Source organism: Colossoma macropomum, unplaced genomic scaffold, assembly GCF_904425465.1.
Source record: "Colossoma macropomum unplaced genomic scaffold, Colossoma_macropomum, whole genome shotgun sequence".
NCBI lineage: Eukaryota > Metazoa > Chordata > Actinopteri > Characiformes > Serrasalmidae > Colossoma > Colossoma macropomum.
Genome location: NW_023494793.1, coordinates 40,977,436 through 40,999,187, shown reverse-complemented (window position 1 = coordinate 40,999,187; position 21,752 = coordinate 40,977,436). Strand labels below are relative to the sequence as shown.

Genomic DNA, 21,752 nt, shown 5'->3' with positions numbered 1-21,752 from the left:
ACGAGATCTGTGGTCAAGGCTTAATTATCTCATTCCCATGCCTTACTAAGTCATGGTCACACATTATTTTTTTATTTATACGGGATGTACGAGCTCCATATGTTTCCGTATGTTTGATAAATCTTCACAACAGCTTTCATAAGACATTTTCTTCTATCTCATCTACTTCACTGTATAACAGCATGTCTGTAATTTTTAGTCCATTTTCATTTAACAGAGTCATGATGTTTTTCCTATTTGAACTGCAGGAATTGTAGTAATACTCTTATTTCACTGTTAAGCTTTGGGTCAAAATCTTAAAATGAAAACCAATCAGGGTTTTTTTTCTCTCTGGTATCAAGGCAGATACAGCTAATCAAGCTCTCCCATTGGTCAGGACTTCAGGAGCCGAAAATAAAGGCTTACATGTTAGATAAACTACCAACATAGTTAAAAAGTGACAGTGGGACCACCCAATCACGTTTTGATTTCCAGTGGGTGGGATCAATTTTGTGAGAAAACAGTCACTCCAGGCCTTCTGGAAGTTCTAGATAAGTCACTGACTGTGAATACGAGCCATAGTCTAAGCAGGTTTCGGTAAGTTGATGGAAATGGTAAACAGCTCCAGCTCTGTATCAGGCCTCTTTACTAAATTATTCACTGTAAAAACTGAAACAAAGGTAAAATATATATATGCTGTCAGAAGAAAACCTTGTATCTCTATTTTTGGTGTTTTTCAGTGTTTGACATAATTTGAAAACGCCTGCTGTCCTTTACATTGTGTGTACATTTCATGCTGAACGGACCAAAAGAAACGGCCCAAAATGACTTGGAAAAAAGTCTGGTTTCATTGACTTACATTAAAAGTGAACTAGGTTTTTTCCTTCTCCTGTAAAGTTGTCATCTTGGAGACACAAGGTTTTCTTCTGACAACAGCAACACGCTACACGTCTGTTACAAGCTTCAAATAAAACATACGGAATGTCTTTTAACAGACAGAAATGAGCAAAAATTTACTATTAACTTTCTCACAGTGGTGCTAGCAGAAACTAGCAATACTGTAGAGCCGCTTTCTTTCATTTTGTGATCATGTTTGGACATTTATGGCCTAAACTGAAGGTCTAGCTCTAACATTCATGGTTCGCCACTGCTATGTTTATTAACATTTACTCACAGAATTCAGCAACTGCCCATAAGATAAAAGAACATGGAGCATGCTGACATTAATGTTTGTGGGAATCGGTGGTCCAGTACAGATATGGCAGATGGAGATTACGTTGAAAAACCTTGGAGCACCCCATTAACATTTACGCAGGCGTCCTCATTTCACTCTAGTTGCTTTCAAAGCCTGAGTTCGCTGGAACTGAGATAAGAGCAGGTTCTCGTACCTCTTTAATAGTCTTATAAAGAACACACATACTCACATGTAATTCAGTGTTTGTATTCAGACAGCTGTGCATCCTTTTATTCCCTGCATTGCCCCATAAACCACACCTGTTTCACTCCATTTACAGTAATTATCCTCTTTTAAATAAAAAAAAAGATCCACTGGTTTATGACTATTTTCTGTTGTTGTTGTTCCCACACTGCCAAAGGTCTGTGTGTCCGTCTCCCACATGCTGCCGTCTTTCCGTCCGTCCAGTTTTTCGTAAGATGTCCTTAGTGTGGTTAGTCTGTTGAGCGCCATTACTCCTCAAGTGTCTCTCAGCGTCCTCCAGGGACGATGCTGCGGATGGACAGATGGACAGGAAGACAGACAGACACACAATCTGTACATTTGTGTCAAATAAATAAATTTGCCGTAAAACGTGAGCATTCATCTCACCAGCCAATGGTGTTCGAGCATCTCAGCCTGCTGTAATGCTATTGGCTGAAAACCAGCGAATGATAGAGGCTGCCGGCTTTGCAGTGACAGACAGTGTAAGAGTTGACCGGGTTTGATGATCTTTGGCTACTGCTGGTAGCGCATTACTGTTCAAAAGTTTGGAATCACTTGTCATATTAATCATTTTGGCTATATATAATAACTTTTCAATGTAAAGGGTGTTTTTAGATGTTTTATGCAATAAATTTAATATTTATTTTTGGGGGTACAACGTTATAAATGATGAATAATCTACTGTAATTATCAATTTACAATAATACCTTGATAAGTTGTCTGCCTCAAGATTTCATCACCACTAGGGTGCAAATTTTAGCAATTTCTTTATTCATTAACTAGCTGGCCTCCAATAAAGAACAAGATGCATCAAATTATAATTATAAAATCATAAAATATATTTGTCTGGTTCTAAAATCTGATTGGCTGGGGAACGTTTGAAGCCATTGTAAAACTTGATATACACACAGTTATGAGCACACAAATCAACTTAATTCTGTATTTTGAATTCAGAGCTAATTGGGGTCAGGTGTTAATGTGTACAGTTGTATGCAAAAGTTTGCACACCCCTGCTCAAATTATGTTTTGTTGATTTCCTATGTGAAAATAAGTGAACACATCCTCTACAGAGAACAAATTACTGCACATTTGAATGCGCATCACAGCTTTGTTATTTTTTCCCAATATGTTGAACTATAATAATAGAAAAGATAGAAATTCTGCACTAGAATGTGCAGAACAATGCCATCAGACTTAAGTGTGTTCTCTGTAGAGGATGTGTTCACTTCATTTCACTTAGAAAATCAATGAAAAACATAATAACCCAGACTGTTTTAGCTGAGAGGCTGAGCACTATGACACAATACCACTATATAACATGTTGTTGCTGTCAGAAGAAAACCTTGTATCTCCAAAATTCTAATTTTACAGGAGAAGAAAAAAACATACTTCAATTTTAATGTAAGTCAATGGAACCAGATTTTTTACCAAGTCATTTTGGTCCGTTTCTTTTGGTCGTCATGAAATTTACATACAATGTAAAGAACAACATTTTCAAATTATACCAAAAACTAAACAATGACAAAAATGGAGATATGAGGTTTTGTCCCAACAACAGCGATATACACTATGCAACCACTCTGTATACCAGTATGTTTACCATTCACTATGAGTCCGAGTTAAAACGAACATAAATTCCATGACATTTCTTATCAGAAACCTTTGAAGTTGCACAGAGGTACCATATTAGAATAGTCCTATGCATTTATCTGCAACCAAATTGGTTTTAAATGATTGAAAACAGTGATCCCAAACTTTTAAACCATAGTGTATGTGAGTGTGTGTGTGTGTGTGTGTATGTGTGTGTGTGTGTGTGTGTGTTAAGTCTTTCCCTCCACTCTTGTCACAGTTCGTCTCTTGATGCCCGGACTGCAGGGGGCGGTGTGTCCCCTGTTACACTGTTCTGGGCGATGGGGCGTATCTGGCCCTGCTGGGCAGTTTTCGGGGCGTGTTTCCGGTCCCAGTCTGTACTGATGGATTCGTCGTCCCAGATGGTGGAGGTTTCAGTGTCGCTGAAGTAGCCCGGCTCACCCGTGTAGTGTGTCGGGTACACCAGCAGCGGCTCCACAGAGAACGCCCGCAGATCCCTCGGCTCAAAGTGTGACATGTACGCAGTGCTGAGAGAGAGAGAGAGAGAGAGAGAGAGAGAGAGAGAGAGAGATTGTGATTCTGTGAACTCAAAAAGTCATTAAATGACCACTTTCCATCCCCTCTTCTTCTAGAACAGGGGTCGGCAACCCAACTGTTAAGGAGAGCCATTTTGTTCTCTCAACAAAAATCAAACCACCTTGGGAGCCACAACATTTTATGTCCTTTTAATTGAAATAACGTTTTACCATCTTGGCTGTAAATATGTCTCAGTATGTGCTAAAGTACTAGTATAGGCTAAAAGATATCTAATATAAACGAAAATGCAGACTTACTTTGCTTCTGCTTTAAGCTGTAGCTCAGCTATAGCCGCATTTCTCACATCTCTGACAGGAACGTTTTCCTCAAAAGTAGAACAGTTTCTTGTAAAACGTCTCTTAATGTTCGACTTTTTACGAGGCTGAAGTCGCTTCTCATACACCAGCTTCTTTTTCGAATTTTCCTGTTCCATCTTAAATGGTGCCAGAATGTAACTGCTGCACCATTTAAAGTGGAACAGGGAAAATGAAAAACTGACTTCAGCCTCGTGACTTTTTAGTCTTTGACAGTTTCTCGTTGCAGATTAAACATATCAGGAAACCAGCTGGAGTGATTATAAACACAAATAAGTCCATTTGTCCCCAAATTATCGATGTTCATCTTAAATCTCTCTCTTTGCCGTTTCTTTAGCTACTAGCTAGGCGAGATTGTTGTCTGTGTTGCTATGGTGACCAGCAGTCTGCACTGATCTTCAGAGTTAAAGGGTGAATTAGCAGTTCTACATTAACTCCAGAGTTTAAGACCATTTATTGTTAAACTGTGTTGAACGATCAGCAGAGCTTTATTTTACTGTAAAGGAGGATTATTTTATTTTTACCTACAAATCTGATTCTTCTGTGGAGCCACAACAGGGCAGTAAAAGGGCCATGTGTAGGTTGCAAACCTCTGTCCTGAAACAACCTAACTACAACATCTAACAAAGCCTGCTGCATTGTGTGGGGTATTTTGTTGAGGGTGCCAGTCTTACAATGTCAGTTTAATTCACGGCAGTGTTAGCTTAAACGCAGAAATAGTCATTAGAGGCATTTTTTATGATAAACTTTTGGCCTAATGTATTTTTTAAATTCATTCATGCTCAAAGATTTATCACTAATTCACCATTGCCAACATTACATATTTAAAACTAAGAAGACACATATATCTTCACTGGTCATTCTGGTTGGTAAATAAAATGTCTATATGTGTGTTGTAGTCATGGCGACCCCTGGTTCCTATCACCACCACTGTAAAGACATCTGAGTCAGAAAGTTTCTCTACAGTGAACCATTTCACACCGAACAACTCTGAACGACTTTGTTTACATCACAGCGATGCAGAAATCATTAAAAATCAGTGGAATTCCTGTTTAACCCTCTAATTTAGAGGATTCAGGGACATTTGCAGGGAAAATGAAAGTACAGGAAAATGTATCAGGTTTGGAAAATTACTAGAGGGCGTAATAACAGAGATTTTCCAAAATGGCATTACTTTTTCTCATAGAGAAAAACTGCAGACCCAAATTTCTTAATATGGGAATGACTTTGACTACACAATGACAACATTGTGTGGTCGATCATCTATAGAACTGTTTTTTGTTTTGTTTTGTTTTGTTTTCTGTGTCTTTAAGATTCCACTTTGGACGGGCACCCAGAAAGGAAAGGCAACTGAATGGCAAATTCAGTGAGCGATTAACATGACTTTGAATTTGACCTTCATCCTGCCTTCATTAACAAGTTAAAAGGTGTACAAGTGTTGAATCAGCATTCTGAAAGGGTTCAGGGGAAATTACTCCATCACAAACTCTTGAGAGGCATAAAAAACACCCTGCCTTCTTCTTCTATTTCTCTCTCTCTCTCTCTCTCTCTCTCTCTCTCTCTCTCTCTGTCCTCACAGAGCTGCAGTATATTTGTGTAGTAATCCATCTCTCCTTTGCCCCTGGCCCAGCGAGCCCCAAGCCCTATCAATGAGATTGTTGTGCTACTACAGCAGGAAATAGGAAGTGCCATGCCCCTTCACATTCCTCACACAGAGAGAGAGAGAGAGAGAGAGAAGCTGCCTTTCAGTGTCCACTGCTATGAGAATCTATGAGCATGCAGGTATTAGTGCATTAGTGCAGGGCATAAAGCAGTTCCCTCCACAGTTTGGCCCAAAAACTCAAATGCAAAAATATCTCTCACTGGGCTGTGATATGATGCTATACACACTTCTCATTAAAGCTTCAGGCACAGCTTGCTGTCTTGAAGGAATATTTGATTTTCACTGTTTTCAATTTTATAAGAAAAACTCCCTGTAAATGTGGTTAGCATAAAATTTAGCTTCAACGTTCAGCAAAGTGTCTTCCTTGCTATGAGGAGCAGATTTGTCTAAATAATGACTTGAAAGCACCACAACGAGGGGATAAAATGTGCGGCTTTTTGCATACAAAAATATGCTCATTTATATTAATGGGGAACTCCACCGATTTTGCAAAATAACTTAATCATTCAATAGTTCAGATGTAAAGAAAATCAGCGTGATTTGGTGTGAAATGTGCCTTTCTAGAGAAATTTACAGAGTCAGAACTGTTCACCATTGTAGTACTAGGAACCAGACGTTGTTATGTCTACACTACAAATATCACCATTTTATCTGCTCTCCACAATGACCAGTGAACTTACATGCGTCTTATTAGGTTTTATATGTCACGCTGATAATGTTAAAATACTGCTAAATGAAAAAAAAATACATTTTCTTTGGGTACTATTTTTTCCTTACCATGCCCTGTTTGCACCTCTCTGCCCTGCACGCGTTTTGTGTTGTTTGGGTTGGTGCCGTTATGGCGCACTGTGCTAGCAAAACTCAGAGCTTATTCAGGTAACGTTATTCATCAGAGGAGCCCTGATAGATCACAGTTGCACCTCACTGGTTAATTGTTCAGAGTGGTGGTGAACTGCGCTGCACCAGGATGCAAATAAAAAATGGAGAAAATACAGTACAGTGTGTTTTTTTTTTCAGTTTCTGTTACTGTACCAGAAATCCTGAAGTTGTGGCTAATTGTTTTGAAGCTACACACAAATACCAGTGTCTAACAACTTCACAGATGAAGACTAACGTTACTCAAGACCAGTTAAAAATGCAAAGCGGATTTCTTCAAATGCGGCTGCTAAAGAAATCTGCTGTTCCCTCTGTTGCATTTTCCACCACAGAAACTGGAATCAGGGTAAGAAACATTTGTGAAATAAATCAGACGTCGTTGGCCACCGTGCATATATCACTGTTAGCCGTTAGCTTATAAACTGGTAAGCAGAGTAGCAAGTAATTTGTTGTTGACACAACCAGTTTTGACATTTTAGAAACAGACCTCCTCAAAGTCATCCTCACACTCCGCCATCTTCCAAAACATATAAGAAAACTGTAAAAATAAACTGTAAACAGAAGCTGCTGCTGGCGTTAGCCGTGTTGAACAGCTGTAGCTACAGGCTAGTAACAACAAAAGCATGTTAGCTGATGTGCACTGATCTCAATTGAGAATTCAGTTTTGAGAGGAAACACAGAAGTAATCCTGGAGTAATGGTTTACACTAAAGATACATTTTAGTCCAAAACTTTATAACAAAACTATCACACAACAATGTCTCAGGTATCAAGCACAGCATTCATAACCATTTTGTGTAATAACTTAACGGGATGTAGCTTTTAGAGCCATTAAATGCTTCAGACGTCTGGTTCCTAGTACTCTAATGGTGGACGATTCTGACTCAGTAAATTTCTCTAGAAAAGGCGCATTTCACACCGAACCACTCTGAATGATTTTGTTTACATCTAAACCATTGAATGATTGCGTAATTTAGCAAAATTGGTGGAGACATTTTGAAAAACCAGGTATCCCCAAACATTTGACGGTGTATAATGTACATGTTCAGATTTTGCTGTTCTGTACTGTATTCATTTGTAGTTGAAGGTTATGTTCATGAGCACAGAATGCCATCTTTGTATTTCAATTTTTTTTGAAAAATTTAGTGTTTGTTTACATAATATTTGAGTGTCCTTATTTAAGGCTATATTTACAAAGCAGGTAAAAGTGGCCCAAATCTGATTTCCTCACCAAATCTGATTGTTTTGTTTGGCTGTTCACAGTATCTTCTAAATGTGATCTGTATGTGACATCAGTCTGAACAGATCAGCTCCTAAACTGACCCACATGTGCAAAAGAACAGAGCGTCACGTTGCTTCACGGCTCATCCAGAGCCAATAAACGCCAGTCACTCCTGGAGGGTTCAGTTCATCTTCATGTCCTCAGATTCTTTAAACTTTGCTTTCAGACTTTTAACTGTTCTTTGACGCTGCAGCCTCGTTCTTCTACGGCCGCGTTCGGACATTTCTTTCTAAATCTCTTTGAACACGGAGCGGTTTGGATACGTCTCTTCTCATTTTTTTGTACAGAAACATCAGCCCAAATATTCATGAGGTCTCAGAAGAGTGAAATTATGACGAATGTGGAGTTGGATTGACATAAAAGCTGCATGAATTCCGATCTGGCAGTGACTGAGTCGGACTGCCGCATATCGGGTATGTATCGGATTTCAGTACCACATATGAAATCGTCTCAAATCGGAATTGAAATTGTCAGATTCAGTGTGTTTATCTGTTCACACTGACGCACAGACACACATCTGTGTCACATATGAAGAAAAAGGTCAGATCTGGGCCACTTTTACCTGCTGTGTGAACAAAGTGTCAAAATCGGATATGCTTAAATGAGAAGAGTCTGTAAAGAAGAATTTCTATGGAGTAAGAGAGAAAAGTGCTTCTGTTGCATTGTCTGTTGTTTTGCAACTGCTTTGGCAAAACTGCATGTAAAGCAGTCTTGTCAGTAAAGCTCATTAAACTAAACCGAACTGGCTCCTGCACTGGGTCTGAGAAAAGAAGGACAACAGGGGAGAGGGGTGTTGTAGGTGGGCAGGGCAGTGAAGGTGGAAAGAGAGAGAGAGGAAGAGAGAGAGATGGGAAGAAAGTAAGCAAAGGTAGGTAGAACCTGGTTTCCTCGGTTCTGTGTAAAATTATAATACTTTTACCTCTACAAACATGTGAAGGAAGGAAGGAATCTAGTTTTCTCTGTCTATTTTTATTCTGTTGTGTCGGGTCAACTTCTCTCCTGCTTTGCTGTCACTCAGGCCTCTCATTTTGGAGCTTTAGCGCTACATTCCTCTGAGAGTAAAACAGGACATGCAGCAAAGGGGGCTGGGCAGATGTGTGGCCCAGCAGGGGCACCGTACTTATATATCCCCCTAAACAATCCAGCACTGTGTGCCTGACCCTCTCTCAGCAGTGCAGGACAAAGAGAGGTGTGTTACTCTGTGTGTGCACTGAAGGTGAGCTTTGTGAGTATGAGCATGTATGATCAGACCTAGAGTGCCTGTATAGCATTCACTGTATGAAAGCATAATTATATATACAGTATATACACTTTATTAGAAACACCTACCTTGCATGTCCACTCACTGTCCACTTTATGAACCTCACATGTATAGCTCCACTATACAGGTGTACAATTACAGACTGTAGCTCATCTGTTACTGCACAAGTTGTCAGCTCCTCTCTACCCCACTCATCATTGATCAATTCCTGACCACAAAACTGCGGTCATGCAGATATTAATAGGGCGGGGGTTCATTCTCAGCACAGCAGTGACATTGAGAGTGGGCTTTGACCAAAAAATATACAGATAAGAGCTGCTCTGTGGTCAGAAACTGACCACCGATGAATGGCTAGAGGATGGAGAACTCTAACTATACATCAACAGATGAGCTACAGTCTCTAACTGTACACCAGCGAGATGGATCCATTTTACCAGACAAGGTCAGGTAATGTAATATGTGAATGATTTCACTGGCTGACTTGTACAGGATAAAGGATCTGTGTAATTTCCCCAAATTCCCCAGATGTTCATGTCAGTGTTTCGCAACTGGCCCACACTTCTGAACAATATCACTGTCCAAGAAAAAAAATTGGACTCGTGAGACGCACTTTCGAGATGTTTCATTGTCCTCCTCCCTGTAATTCAGCCAACAGCAAAAATGTGGATTTTAGTAGTCCTGTACCATCCATCCATCCCTCCATCCCTCCATCCATCCACTCACCCATCTGAAAATATCTACTCAAGCTTTCATTCAATCAGTCTGCCAACTGTACACCCAGTCAAAGATACCATCCCTCGACACAACTGTCAACGATTCATTCTCCCATCCATCCATCCATCCACATATCTTCTCAAGCATTCATTCAACCACTCTGCCAACTCTACATCCATTTAAAGATGCCATCCCTTTTTACATTCGTCAACTATTTCATTCATCCATCCCTCCATCCCTCCATCCATCCACATATCTTCTCAAGCATTCATTCAACCACTCTGCCAACTGTACATCCGTTCAAAGATGCCATCCCTCAACATATTCATCAACCATTTCATTCATCCAACCATCCAGCCATCCATCAATCCATCCATCCAAATATCATCTCAAGTGTTCATTCAACCACTCTGCCAACTGTACATCCATTTAAAGATGCCATCCTTTTTACATTCGTCAACCATTTCATTCATCCATCCCTCCATCCACCCATCCATCCACATATCTTCTCAAGCATTCATTCAACCACTCTGCCAACTGTACATCCATTCAAAGATGCCATCCCTCAATATATTCATCAACCATTCCATCCATCCATCCATCCATCCATCCATCCATTCCTCCATCCACTCATCACTCTTATCCACCTACTCATCCCCTCCATCTCTCCTTCCCTTACTTGGGGTGTTTGTTGAACATGATGGGCAGAAACTCGTCCACAGGCAGCATCTTGCCAAAGGGCTGTGCGGACAGCAGCTTGCGCGCCCCCTGCAAGGACAGAGCGTAACCCAGAGTCCAGTAGGAGTAATCAGCTTCCACCAGGTTGTCCACACCCTCCACTGATACCTCCGGCTGGGCCACCTGCATCCGCTTACGGCCCACATAACTACATCGAGAAAGACAGTAAAAACACACAGATGGAGAGACAAGAAAGTATGTAATGTGTCAGAACACAACAGACATTATGCAGCTTAAGTTCTACATGTATGTGGTGTCCTGTATCGGGCTGCTATGAACAATTACTTCTATAATCAATTAATCTCTATCAACTACTATTCAACTGATAGACTAATTGTACCACTATGAATTATTGAGCGGCACCATAATTCAAAGCTCTGTCTATCTTTGTTCATGGTGAAATGAAACAATTGAAACCATACTGCCCTCAACACTGCCAATATACAGTATATCATAAAAATTGAGCATTGATTTGTCGTCTTTTTCCATAATCAACTTCGACAACTAACAGACTTTATTGGCTAATTGTTGCAGCACTGGTCCTGTACCTACACTGATTGACCATTTTACCAGGTAGTCTACCATACAGGCACTCTTGGCTGGATATTTCTGGGTAGTGGTTCACTCTCATCCAAACATTGACACTCCCATAACACCACTGTGACCACCATCCAAATATCTGGTCTCCAGTGGTCCTATGGTGGTCTGTTTCTAATGATAGGGCAAATAATTTGCAGCAAGAGATGGGCTACAGCCCGTAGCCAACTGTAAACCTACCAAGATTAGCTGTATGTAGATTTTTCAGATAAACTGACAACTCACTTGTACACTTGTATTAGTTTAGCCTATCAGGCTATAGCTTAAAAAACAAGCTACAGAACAAATTCGATTTTGGCGTTCTGTCACTCCAACAACGTTCAGTCGATTTTACTCTCGCTGTTACATCGCTGTAAGTTTTTATCAACTATACATGTAAGAGCAGAGCAGTTAGCAGAATTGAACCCATACTGGCGTGTTTGGATCTCTTTAGCTAAGCTAAGTTAGCTATCAGAGAGGATCCGGCTAGCATTAGCTGAGCTAGGAGGCTCCAGACACCACGTTTCTGTCCCTCTAACATCAGCTGCTTGACTACGCTTCCTCGGTTTTGAGTCATTATCATCTAAATTTGTGTCAATAAAGCTTTTGTTAGTCAGAACTGAACCTGTTCTGTAGTGAGCAGAGCTGGCACCATGCTAGCTAAGCTAACGCTAACCAGCTACTCTCTTCTGGTTGGCAGCGCCATTTAACGATTAGAATTGGTGTTAGGTTGAAGCTTTGACGTTTATTGAATAGTGGTTTTAAAATCGTGCACTGCTTTGATTTTTTTGGTGTCCATGTGAGCGAAATGAATGTATTTGATTGCTTTTGGGTTCGAAATAACGCAGGAGGATGTTGCGGCAGAATACCGACATAAATGTAGAACTAATCAGCGAATAGCTACATCGTTACGTCATCCCACTGAACAGTTTTGTGACCCTGAGTACGGATAGCTATCCGTGTGGAATCGTCACTGGAATGGTTACCCTCTGTGCTCAGAACCACTCAGCCCTGCAGTGGAAAAGAGGCTTTGTGTGCGTGTATGAGGACTCTTGTAGATCTTACATGAGGTCCCAGTCCAGCTGAGCTTTCTCCACGTCTTCCATGATGGTCTGCATTCTTCTCTTGAACCGGGGCTCGAATCTGACATCGTCCTCCAGAACTAACACATGCTGTAGACCCCTCTCCACCACCTAAAACACACACGTTATGTTGCGCTGAATTCTTTTTTAAGGAAAGTCTAAATCACTGTGTGAAAAGATGAGCTTTGCGGCTACGAGCATGTATAATCTGATCTCCTCTGTAGCCTTTACTACAGTTTATTAAAACTTTGTCCACTCATTGGCCACTTTATGAACTTTGTCCACTTTTTGGGCCCACCATATAAGTGTACAAATGCCCATTTAACTGCAGTTGCAGTCCATCTAATTTATCTGCCCCCCTCTACACCATTCATCATTGGAAAGCAGATATTATTTGTCATTTGTTGGTCATTCTCAGCACAGCAGTGACCCTGACGTGGTAGTGTGTGTGGTGCTGGTATGAGTGTATTAGACACAATGGTGTGGCTGGAGATTTTACACATCTCAGGGTCACTGCTAGGTTGGGAGTGGGCCACCAATTTAAATGATCAAGCCGAGAGCAGCTCTGCCATCAGAAACTGACCACTGATGAAGGGCTGACACAAAGTATTCATCAGCAGATGGACTACAGTCCAGCAAGAAGGTGCTACAAGGTAAGGGTTTCTGATAAAGTGTACAGTGAAGGTATATTTACTGACTATTCTGTAAAAAGGGCCTCATCTCAGACTGGCTATAAGTCGTCAATGAATGGGGATAAACGGAAATACATGACTAAAAATGTTTGTTTTTCTACAGCAAGCAGGTCTTGGGCTGTCGGATGCTGGCTTTACTGCTACTGAGTGCTGTCTGAGTAAAGCAGTTCATGCTCGCTGATGTCATGAATGTACATGAGAGTCAGGTACAAAGTCCTATAACTGGAGTTCAAAAGCGCTCAGAAATATAACAGCAGTGTCGAAATATTTTATGCTGTTCTGTGTTGAGAAAACAAGTCGCATTTTTCTCTATGAAACTATATTCATTTTAGACTTGCTCAGGAGCGCCCTCTAGCATCTGACCTAACCTGGAAGACATTAGTGAGTGGTGATTCTCCTCACTGCATTCTCTGTCTCTAACGGTGATTTTACTGTAAATGTTTTATGTATTGTATTCTGTGACAGCAGGTTTAGAGAGGGACATGTGTGTGTGTGTCTGTGTGTAGGTGTGTGTACCTGTATCCATGTGGCATGGTGGCTGAGGAAGCAGCCGATCTCTCCTCTGGTCAGAACTCGGCCAGAATATGGGTCCTTATAGTCCGGCATCATCTCAATACCCAGAGCCTGTAGCTGGGATGAGTTCAAAGCCCTGAGAGAGAGAGAGAGAGAGAGAGGTGGGTGGGAGAAACATAGGCAGGAAGACAACAGGGTGGAGAGAGCAGGGGTGTTCCCTAATATGCAGTTCTGAACAGGAACCGGTTCTAAATTAGTAAATGAATAATAATAATAATAATAATAAAACATAACAAATGTGGCCTCTTTCTCTCTCTCTTTCTCTCTCTCTCTCTCTCTCTCTCTCTCTCTCTCTCTGTTTCTCTCTGAGCTTTGTAAGATCTTTGCAGAACAACTTGAGAAGTGTTTGCTTATACAGTCACTAGACTCACTAATGTTGGAGAGAAACAATGAAAACAGCTTATTGAACCCTTCTGTGGTGTTCAGGTCTGTGGGACCCATTTTCAATGTTTACCAAAACAAAAAATAAGGCAATTTATCATTATTTCAACCTCAGATTCCTTGGCCTTTGCTCATTGTCTGTGAAGCACATATAAAATAACCCATTTTCAGTACCTTCACACTGTTCACCCCCCACACATTTATATTACCCTTCACTTGTTCTCCTTCTACATGGCCTGCTGTTAGTGTGTGTGGCTGTGTTTGTATATATATGTCTGTATGTGTGTGTATATATGTGTGTGTGTGTGTGTGTGTGTGTGTGTGTGTGTATATGTGTGTGTGTGTTTGTGTTTGTGTGTGTGAGGGTGGACAACATGGACAGGCTGCTGACTGGCTACAGCTGCTAAAGGAGAACCCTTCGCTGGACACTTGTGATATTTTAAACATCTGGTATTTTTACATAAATTGTTATGGCTGTATTGATTTAAAAAAAACAATAATGTGGTGGGTCCACCAGACCACTGAGTAACAAACACATCAACACCACACAAGGGTTAAAACATTCCTGCTGTCTCTGGTGAAGAAACAATATATTGTTGTATAGAATAATAAAGTGATGTTCATTTCCAACACCTACATTTTAGTATGATAAGTAAATATGCTATAGAACTTCATCTAAAGGAATGAAATTTTGTGTAGTTGTACTTTCAATGAACATCAAACAGCAGCCATCTGAACCGTTTTGATTCATTTTCATTCTTTCATTTACAATCAAATTTCTTCTGTTGCTGTGGTAAAAATAAAGAGCGACCAAAAAGACTTAATTTAATATGATAAATTAAATAATACAAACTCACTTTTCATCTATATGGTTTGTACATATGGACGTGTAACATTTCAGATATGGACATTAATGGGTTAATTATGTTCTTATTTTTTAATTTGTTTTTCTTTATTATATATAATTAAGATATTGGGTAAAATGCTTGATTGGCTTTTCTCATTTCAGAACTGCACAGTGTGAGGTTCTACAATTAGTGACCTACTTGCCGTCCACAGCCTCAGTGACAGTGACCTCCAGCCCTAAAGCTTCCAATGTATTCAACATCCTCTCCCTCCGGTCAGTTCTCCTTTTCAGATTAATCAGAAAGATCTGAAACAAAGATAGAGAGAGAATGAGTGAGAGAGAGAGAGAGAGAGAGAGAGATCAAATGAAGGATGTGTAGGAAACAGAGAGAGACATAATTTCACATCAAAGGCAACCAACCAGTCAGTGAGTCAATGAATCAGTCAGTGAATCAGTGAGTCAAACAGAAAGTTGTTCAGTGAGACTGATTCAGTGATTCAATCAGCGAGTGAATCAGAAAGTGAGTCGATCAGTCAGTGAATCAGTCAGTTAGTTAGTGAGTCGGTCAACGTGTCAGTCAGTGAGTCAGTCAGTGATCTAGCTAGTGAGTCAATTAGTGATCCAGCTATTGAGTCAGCAAGTGAGTTAGTCCATGAGTCAGCTAGCGAGTCTGTCAGTAAGCCAATGAATCAATCATGAGTCAGACAGAGAGCTGTTTAGTAAGACAGACAGCCAGTGAGTGAATCAGTAAGTTAATCAGTAAGTTAGTGAGTTGATCAGTCAGTAAATCAATCAGTGAGTCTGTCAATAAGTCAGTCTGTGAGCCAGTCACTGTGTCAGAGTCAGTCAGTTGGTGAGTCAGACAAAAATGGTAAGTGAGTCAGTCAGACACTCAGCTTGTGGCCAGTCAGTGAGAGTGTCAGCGAGTCATGCCAGTCCAGAAATTCGTAAACTTTCTTACCTCTTCGAAGCCCATCCTGTCCTGAAGCTTCGGAGGGACGAACAGCAACTCCGAAGGTTGCATTCTGTGGTCAACTGCAGGGAAAAAAGAGGCTATTTCAGAAACACTGAAACACCATGTTCTCCTAGGTGTGTTCAGGCATTAGAAAGACTAGAAGAAATGAGTGATGGAGGAGAGGAGGACGCAAAGCTTGTGTGTCTTACTGAGTGCCTCGGTGACGGTGTGAGTGAAACTCTCTTCTTCATCTTCTACACTCTGATGGGCCTTCAGAGGAATGGGCAGGAAGCCATAGTGCTCCCTGTTACACACATGCATCTGAACATCTACACACACACACACACACACACAAACACACAGCTCAGCTCATCATGTTTGGAAAAGGAAGGGTTGTGCATATGATCCCAAGAACACAGTGAAGCATGAAGGTGGGAGCATCTGAAGCTGCTCTTCTCTGCAAACAATACTGAGCATTGCACACCAGAATGAATGGAGTGATGGACATATTAGGACATATTGGTGAGTTGAAGACGATTTGCCAAGAGGAATGGACCAAAACTGAACCCCAATCCTGCAGAAAGCCAATTATTTAAGCCAACATCTTGAAGCTGTTATTGCCAACAATGGTTTTACCAACAATACTTGCTTCCTCTCACTGTACGCTGCAAATGAAATATATTTTAGCATGCTGACATTTGATGTTACCATCAATTATTTCAATACATTCTTAATGCTATTATAAAAAAAAAACATTGTCTTCGGTTGGGCCCCACTCTTCTCCATCATCATCATCATCACCATCATCATCATCATCATCATCAACACTTTTATTTATATAGCGCCTTTCCCATGCTCAAGGACGCTTTACAATCAGAAAATATCAACATAGTATACATAACACAGAACACATACACACACACACACACACACACACACACACTCCACGGTTCACACAGCTAGTGGGGGGGATTTCACTGGCCACAATATAAAGTCACTTAGGTAGTCCGGAAAGAGTCCTTGGCCACGGGGGGAAAGTCTCACACTGCAACTATGGTGCATCACACAGGAGGCCCGGGAAGCCTCGAAGGCCGAACATGTCCTTAGCCATGAAGGGGTAGCATTTTCTTGCAGCTGAGCTCCACCAGACCAGTCCAGGCAGCCTCCTAGCTGCGATGTAGCGTCGCTTAGGCTGCCGGCCCGAGAGGCCTCGTAGCTGCGGCATAGCGCTGCTCATGTAGCCGGACATTACCAGTCCAGGCAGCCCCGCAGCTGCAGTGCAGCGTCAACCAGGCAGCCAGCCCAGGCCGTGATGTCATGTCGATCAGGTCCTCAGTCCAGAGAGACTCGCAGCCACGATACAGCATCACTCTAGTGGCCGGTCCAGGCTACATCATAGCTGTGATGTAGAGTTACCCAAACAGCCAGCCCTCGACCGCTATCTCGGTGGATATGATTCCTTCCTAGACATTTTTCAATTACCAATAGGATTTTGTACATGTACTGTATATAGTGTGCCCATAGGATATAAGACTGATTAGAAAGCAAGGATGCACAGATTTTTGGTTCCATGTGGCTTTATGGACAAAGTTTAAAGAAGTTTACATTGCTAGTTGGATGTTGTACTTTATACACTGTATAACATTTGGGAGTTCAAGGGTTAACTAGAGTGGAAGTTCACAGCAAGGAACGTTTTTTTGTACTTGCTTTAAAACTTCTGAGTTAGCTCATTTGATAATTAGCTGAGGAGCTGAGTGAGGCGTGTTACAGTAGGAAAAACACTGCTGCGCAGTTTCTGCTGCTGCAGTTTGTGTGGGTACAGTAATAGGGAACTCTAATGAAGCATTAGTGTTTTGACTGGTGTCTCCGTATGGCCTGATTTACCTCACAGCTATTTGTGTGTGTGTGTGTGTGTCCTACTGCAGTAATGATGTCTGCCTCCAGTCGAGTTACAACACACACACACACACACACACAGCATTCATCATTTTAAGTATTTTATTTATACCATCAAAATTACAGTATACTATTTCAAGGCATGAAATGATGGGGAGTTAATCCACAGATGACATCATCATTAAATCAGCAGCCTGTTCACATTACAATCACTTCACACACACACACACACCAAAATACACACTGGAGTGGGACCACAGATCCAGATTGTGACACACACACACACACACAAACCCAAGTTCTAGAATGTGGTCACTGTTCTAGAATATGGTTAAAAATCTAGAATTATCTGTCTTACACACATACACAGCACAGTTCTAGAATAGCACTACTATACTCACACAACACATACACATGCACACTAAAACCCAGTTCTGGACTGCAGTCAATGTTCTAGAATATGATGACTCATCTAGAATCTTCCACACAAATACAGCCATACACACACACACACACACACACACACACACACACACACACACACAAACAGTAGTTTGTGACCACAGTAAAACATGAGAACTGTCTGACCTGCTTGGCGGGCAGAAAAGGCGAACACCATGATGTCGTCGAAGGCCCAGCTGTAGTCTGGATGGGGGGGATAGAAGGCGAGTGATCTGGAGGAGGAGCGTCTCAGATCCAGCAGGAAGGTGGAGTGAACCATCGGAACAGCAAAACAACCCAAACGCTTCCACTCGCGGATGGGCTGATAATCTGGAGTACGCTTATAGTAGCCCTAAAAGAGAGAGAGAGGAAACTTCATTTAATAACTAACATTGGAGGAGGATCAAACACATATACAACTTTGTTTCCTAAAAAGTTTGGACCCTGTGCAAAATAAAGAAAGAGAACAGAATGAAATGATATGCTAATCAATTAAACCCTGTATTAACTGAAAATAGTGAGGATCACATATCAACTAATACTAATAAATGTTATTGTTTTTCCAAAAATATATGCCCATTTTAAATCTGATATCAGCAACACTTTTCAAAAAGATGGGACAGGGGCAACAAAAGACTTGTAATGCTAAAAAAAAACACCTGGTGGAACATCTCTCATCTAATAAGGTTAATTAGCATCAAGTCAGTAACATGATTGGGTATAAAAGAGCGTCTCAGAGAGGCTGAGTCTTTTAGAAGTTCACCACTCAAGGGACATGGCCGAAAACCAACACTGGCTGGCCGCGCACTTCGGGCCCTCAGGCAGCGCTGCATTAAAGCAGACATGATTTTGTAGTGGAAATGGGCTCAGGACCACTTCTGAAAACCACTGTCTGTGAACACAGTTCATCACTGCATCCATAAATGCAAGTTAAAACTCTACCATGCAAAGAAGCATCCAGAAACGCTACCGTCTTCTCTGGGCCCGAGCTTAGATAAGATGTACTGAGGTGAAATGGAAAAGTGTCCTGTGGCCTGACGAATCAAAATTTTAAAGGCTTTTTGGAAATCATAGACGCCTCGTCCTCTAGGTTAAAACAAGAGAGGGACCATCCAGCTTGTTATCAGTGCACAGTTCAAAAGCCAGCATCTGTCATGGTATAGGGGTGCATTAGTGCACATGGCATGGGTGATTTGCACATCTGTGAAGGCACCATTAATGCTGAATGATATAAACAGGTTTTGGAGCAGCATATGCTGCCATCCAGACGACGTCTTTTTCAGAGAAGGTCTTGCTTATTTTAGGAAGACAACGTCAAACCATATTCTGCATGTATTACAACAGCATTGCTCCGTATTAAAAGAGTCCAGGTGCTAAACTGGCCTGCCTGCAGTCCAGACCTGTCACCACTGAAAACATTTGGTGTATTATAAAATTAAAAACACAACAAAGGAGACCCCGAACTGTTGAGCAGCTGAAATCCTATATCAAACAAGAATGTGAAAACATTTCATTTTCAAAACTACAGCAGTGTCTCCTCAGTTCACAAATGCTTACATTGTTGCTAAAAGAAGAGTTGATGAAACACAGTGGTAAAAAAGATTTGCACATCATTGCATTCTGTTTTATTTATGTCTTGAACAGGGTCCCAGCTTTTCAAGAGGGCTTGGAGTCTTCTGTGCAGAGGTACTGGGAGCTGGGGTAGAAAAAAACTGGGACATCTGAGGGCTGGTTTGAGAACCACTGCTTTAAACAGTGCCAAAAACAATCCAGCTATTTTAACTGAATTTGCTATTTCTACACATATTGTGTGTTTTAAAGCATCTTTAGGGCATAAATGTGCTATTAATAGTAAATTTGAGCTTATTGTTTTGAAATCTCAGAAGGTTTTAGGAATTGCTTGAAAAAACAAAAAACACTGCAATATGATGAAAAATTTGGGCTGTGGATGTGTGGATGTGTCTCTACCTGAGGAGTGATTCCACACCAGAAGTTGGAGTAGAGAGAACGTGATTCTAACATGGGAGCCACGAGGGTCAGATTCTCCGCCATCATCAGATCCAACACCCGTGGGTTTGTTAAGAGGTTATCACTGTCTGCAAACTGAGACGGGGGTGTGGGGGGGGTGTTGGAATTGATTAATAACAGAGATTTAAAAACAGAGGTCATGCAAGTCCTAAGCTACGCTAATTTACCACTTAGACACACAGGGATAGAATATTACAATACAAAAGACGGAAGACAATGAGACTTTTTTAGATCCAAACATTATAACCAGTTGCCCAAGCAATGAAAGTTCTAGAATCACTACTACAATGGTAGTTCTTGACCAAGTATCTGAAAATAAAGAGCTGCATTTTTTTTTTAATTTCTTCAAAATTTAACCCTTGTGTGGTGTTGATGTGTTTGTTACTCAGGGGTCTGGTGGACCCACCACATTATTGTTTTTTTAAATCAATACAGCCACAACAATTTATGGAAAAATACCAGATGTTTAATGTTGTAATATAAATGTGTGGGGGGTGAACAGAGTGAAGACGAAAATGGGTTATTTTATATGTTCTTCACAGAAAATGAGCAAAGGACACAAATCTGAGGTTCAAATAATAATAAATCACATCATTTCTTCTTTTGGTAAACACTGAAAATGGGTCCCACAGACCTGAACACCACACAAGGGTTAAGATATGTCCATAAACATATCATGCTTACCCATATGGAAAAAATATGGTCCAAATATATTTATCAAATATATGTTTTGCAATATATGAAAATCCCAAAAATGTATTTGTTAAATATATTTCTTTAATGCATTTATTTGTGTTTGTTATTACATTTTTTCACTTGTATGTGGCTTTGACAAAGGTCACAGACCTAACTAAACGGTACTGACGTCTGTGTTTTGCATTATCTACATATGTGCTTGAAACCAGCTAAATTATCTGCCAGTATAGTGAGATAATTTTGCTTAATAAAATGAACTAAACACGTGCAAAATTCTGGAAATGAATCATAACTGCATTTTCACAGCATATCAATACCTATAGCACTTGCTTTCACCATATTAAAGGATTATTTGCTAATATTTAAAATTAAGATACTGGATTACAAATTCATTTCAAAAGGTTTCCAAACAGTGAATTGTATTAGACAGTATTGTGGCTATTTTCATACATTTTCAAACATATTTCATAAAAACATTTACATACATTTGGTACATTTCTACGTGTAATATTTTCCCATACTTTTTAAATAAATGTATTTTAAAATATATCCGGTTAATAATGTAATATATTCTGAAATACATTTTAGGGTTTGGAAGGTATTTCAGCATGGACTGCAATGTATTTGAAACATATCTGAAATATATAAAACACATATCCATATCTTTTTTTTCCCATATGGGTTTGCTGTTTGGACTCAAGACGCTCACCAGTATGTAGTCGGCCCAGCGCTCACGTGCTGCCTTCAAAGCTGCCTGTCTGAGCTTCATCAGGTGGTTGAATCTGGATGGAGACCAGTGCTTCGGCCCCCATTCATCTGTGTATGACCTGCCGCAGGACAGCAGGCTTAGAGAAGACTCAAAGCAACAGCTATAATCTTTCAGGCATGTGTGGAATGTGTGTGTGTGTGTGTGTGTGTGTGTGTGTGTGTGTGTGTGTGTTTTGTGCCAGTGAGGGTCGCCTACTGAGCTTGTGCACTGTGACAAGTACACACTTCTTCAAACACACATCCTGGCATTAGTGTTTTGCAGTAATATCACTTTTAAAACATTCTAATTTAAAGCCAGAGTGCGCTGACCGGACAAACACAAACAAACACACACACTGCAATGTCCAGAAAAAAAGCTGAAAAGCTAAATGAACCAGAGTAAATGGG

The 21,752-nt window shown here is 40.6% G+C and overlaps 1 protein-coding gene across 1 annotated transcript in view; it reads right to left on the bottom strand.

The window, feature by feature from the left end:
- Nucleotides 1-1,406: 1,406 nt before the first annotated feature.
- colgalt2 (collagen beta(1-O)galactosyltransferase 2) overlaps nt 1,407-21,752 on the bottom strand; it is a 60,620-nt gene continuing 40,274 nt past the window's right edge. Inside the window, exons 3-12 of the mRNA XM_036579560.1 lie at nt 21,307-21,424; nt 19,842-19,976; nt 18,021-18,225; nt 15,746-15,865; nt 15,543-15,616; nt 14,781-14,887; nt 13,297-13,429; nt 12,072-12,199; nt 10,372-10,578; nt 1,407-3,534 (exon numbers count right to left, since the gene is read on the bottom strand). Of these exons, the coding sequence (XP_036435453.1) occupies nt 3,261-3,534; nt 10,372-10,578; nt 12,072-12,199; nt 13,297-13,429; nt 14,781-14,887; nt 15,543-15,616; nt 15,746-15,865; nt 18,021-18,225; nt 19,842-19,976; nt 21,307-21,424 (1,501 nt within the window). The 3' untranslated portion in view covers nt 1,407-3,260. The remainder of the gene's footprint in view (nt 3,535-10,371; nt 10,579-12,071; nt 12,200-13,296; nt 13,430-14,780; nt 14,888-15,542; nt 15,617-15,745; nt 15,866-18,020; nt 18,226-19,841; nt 19,977-21,306; nt 21,425-21,752) is intronic.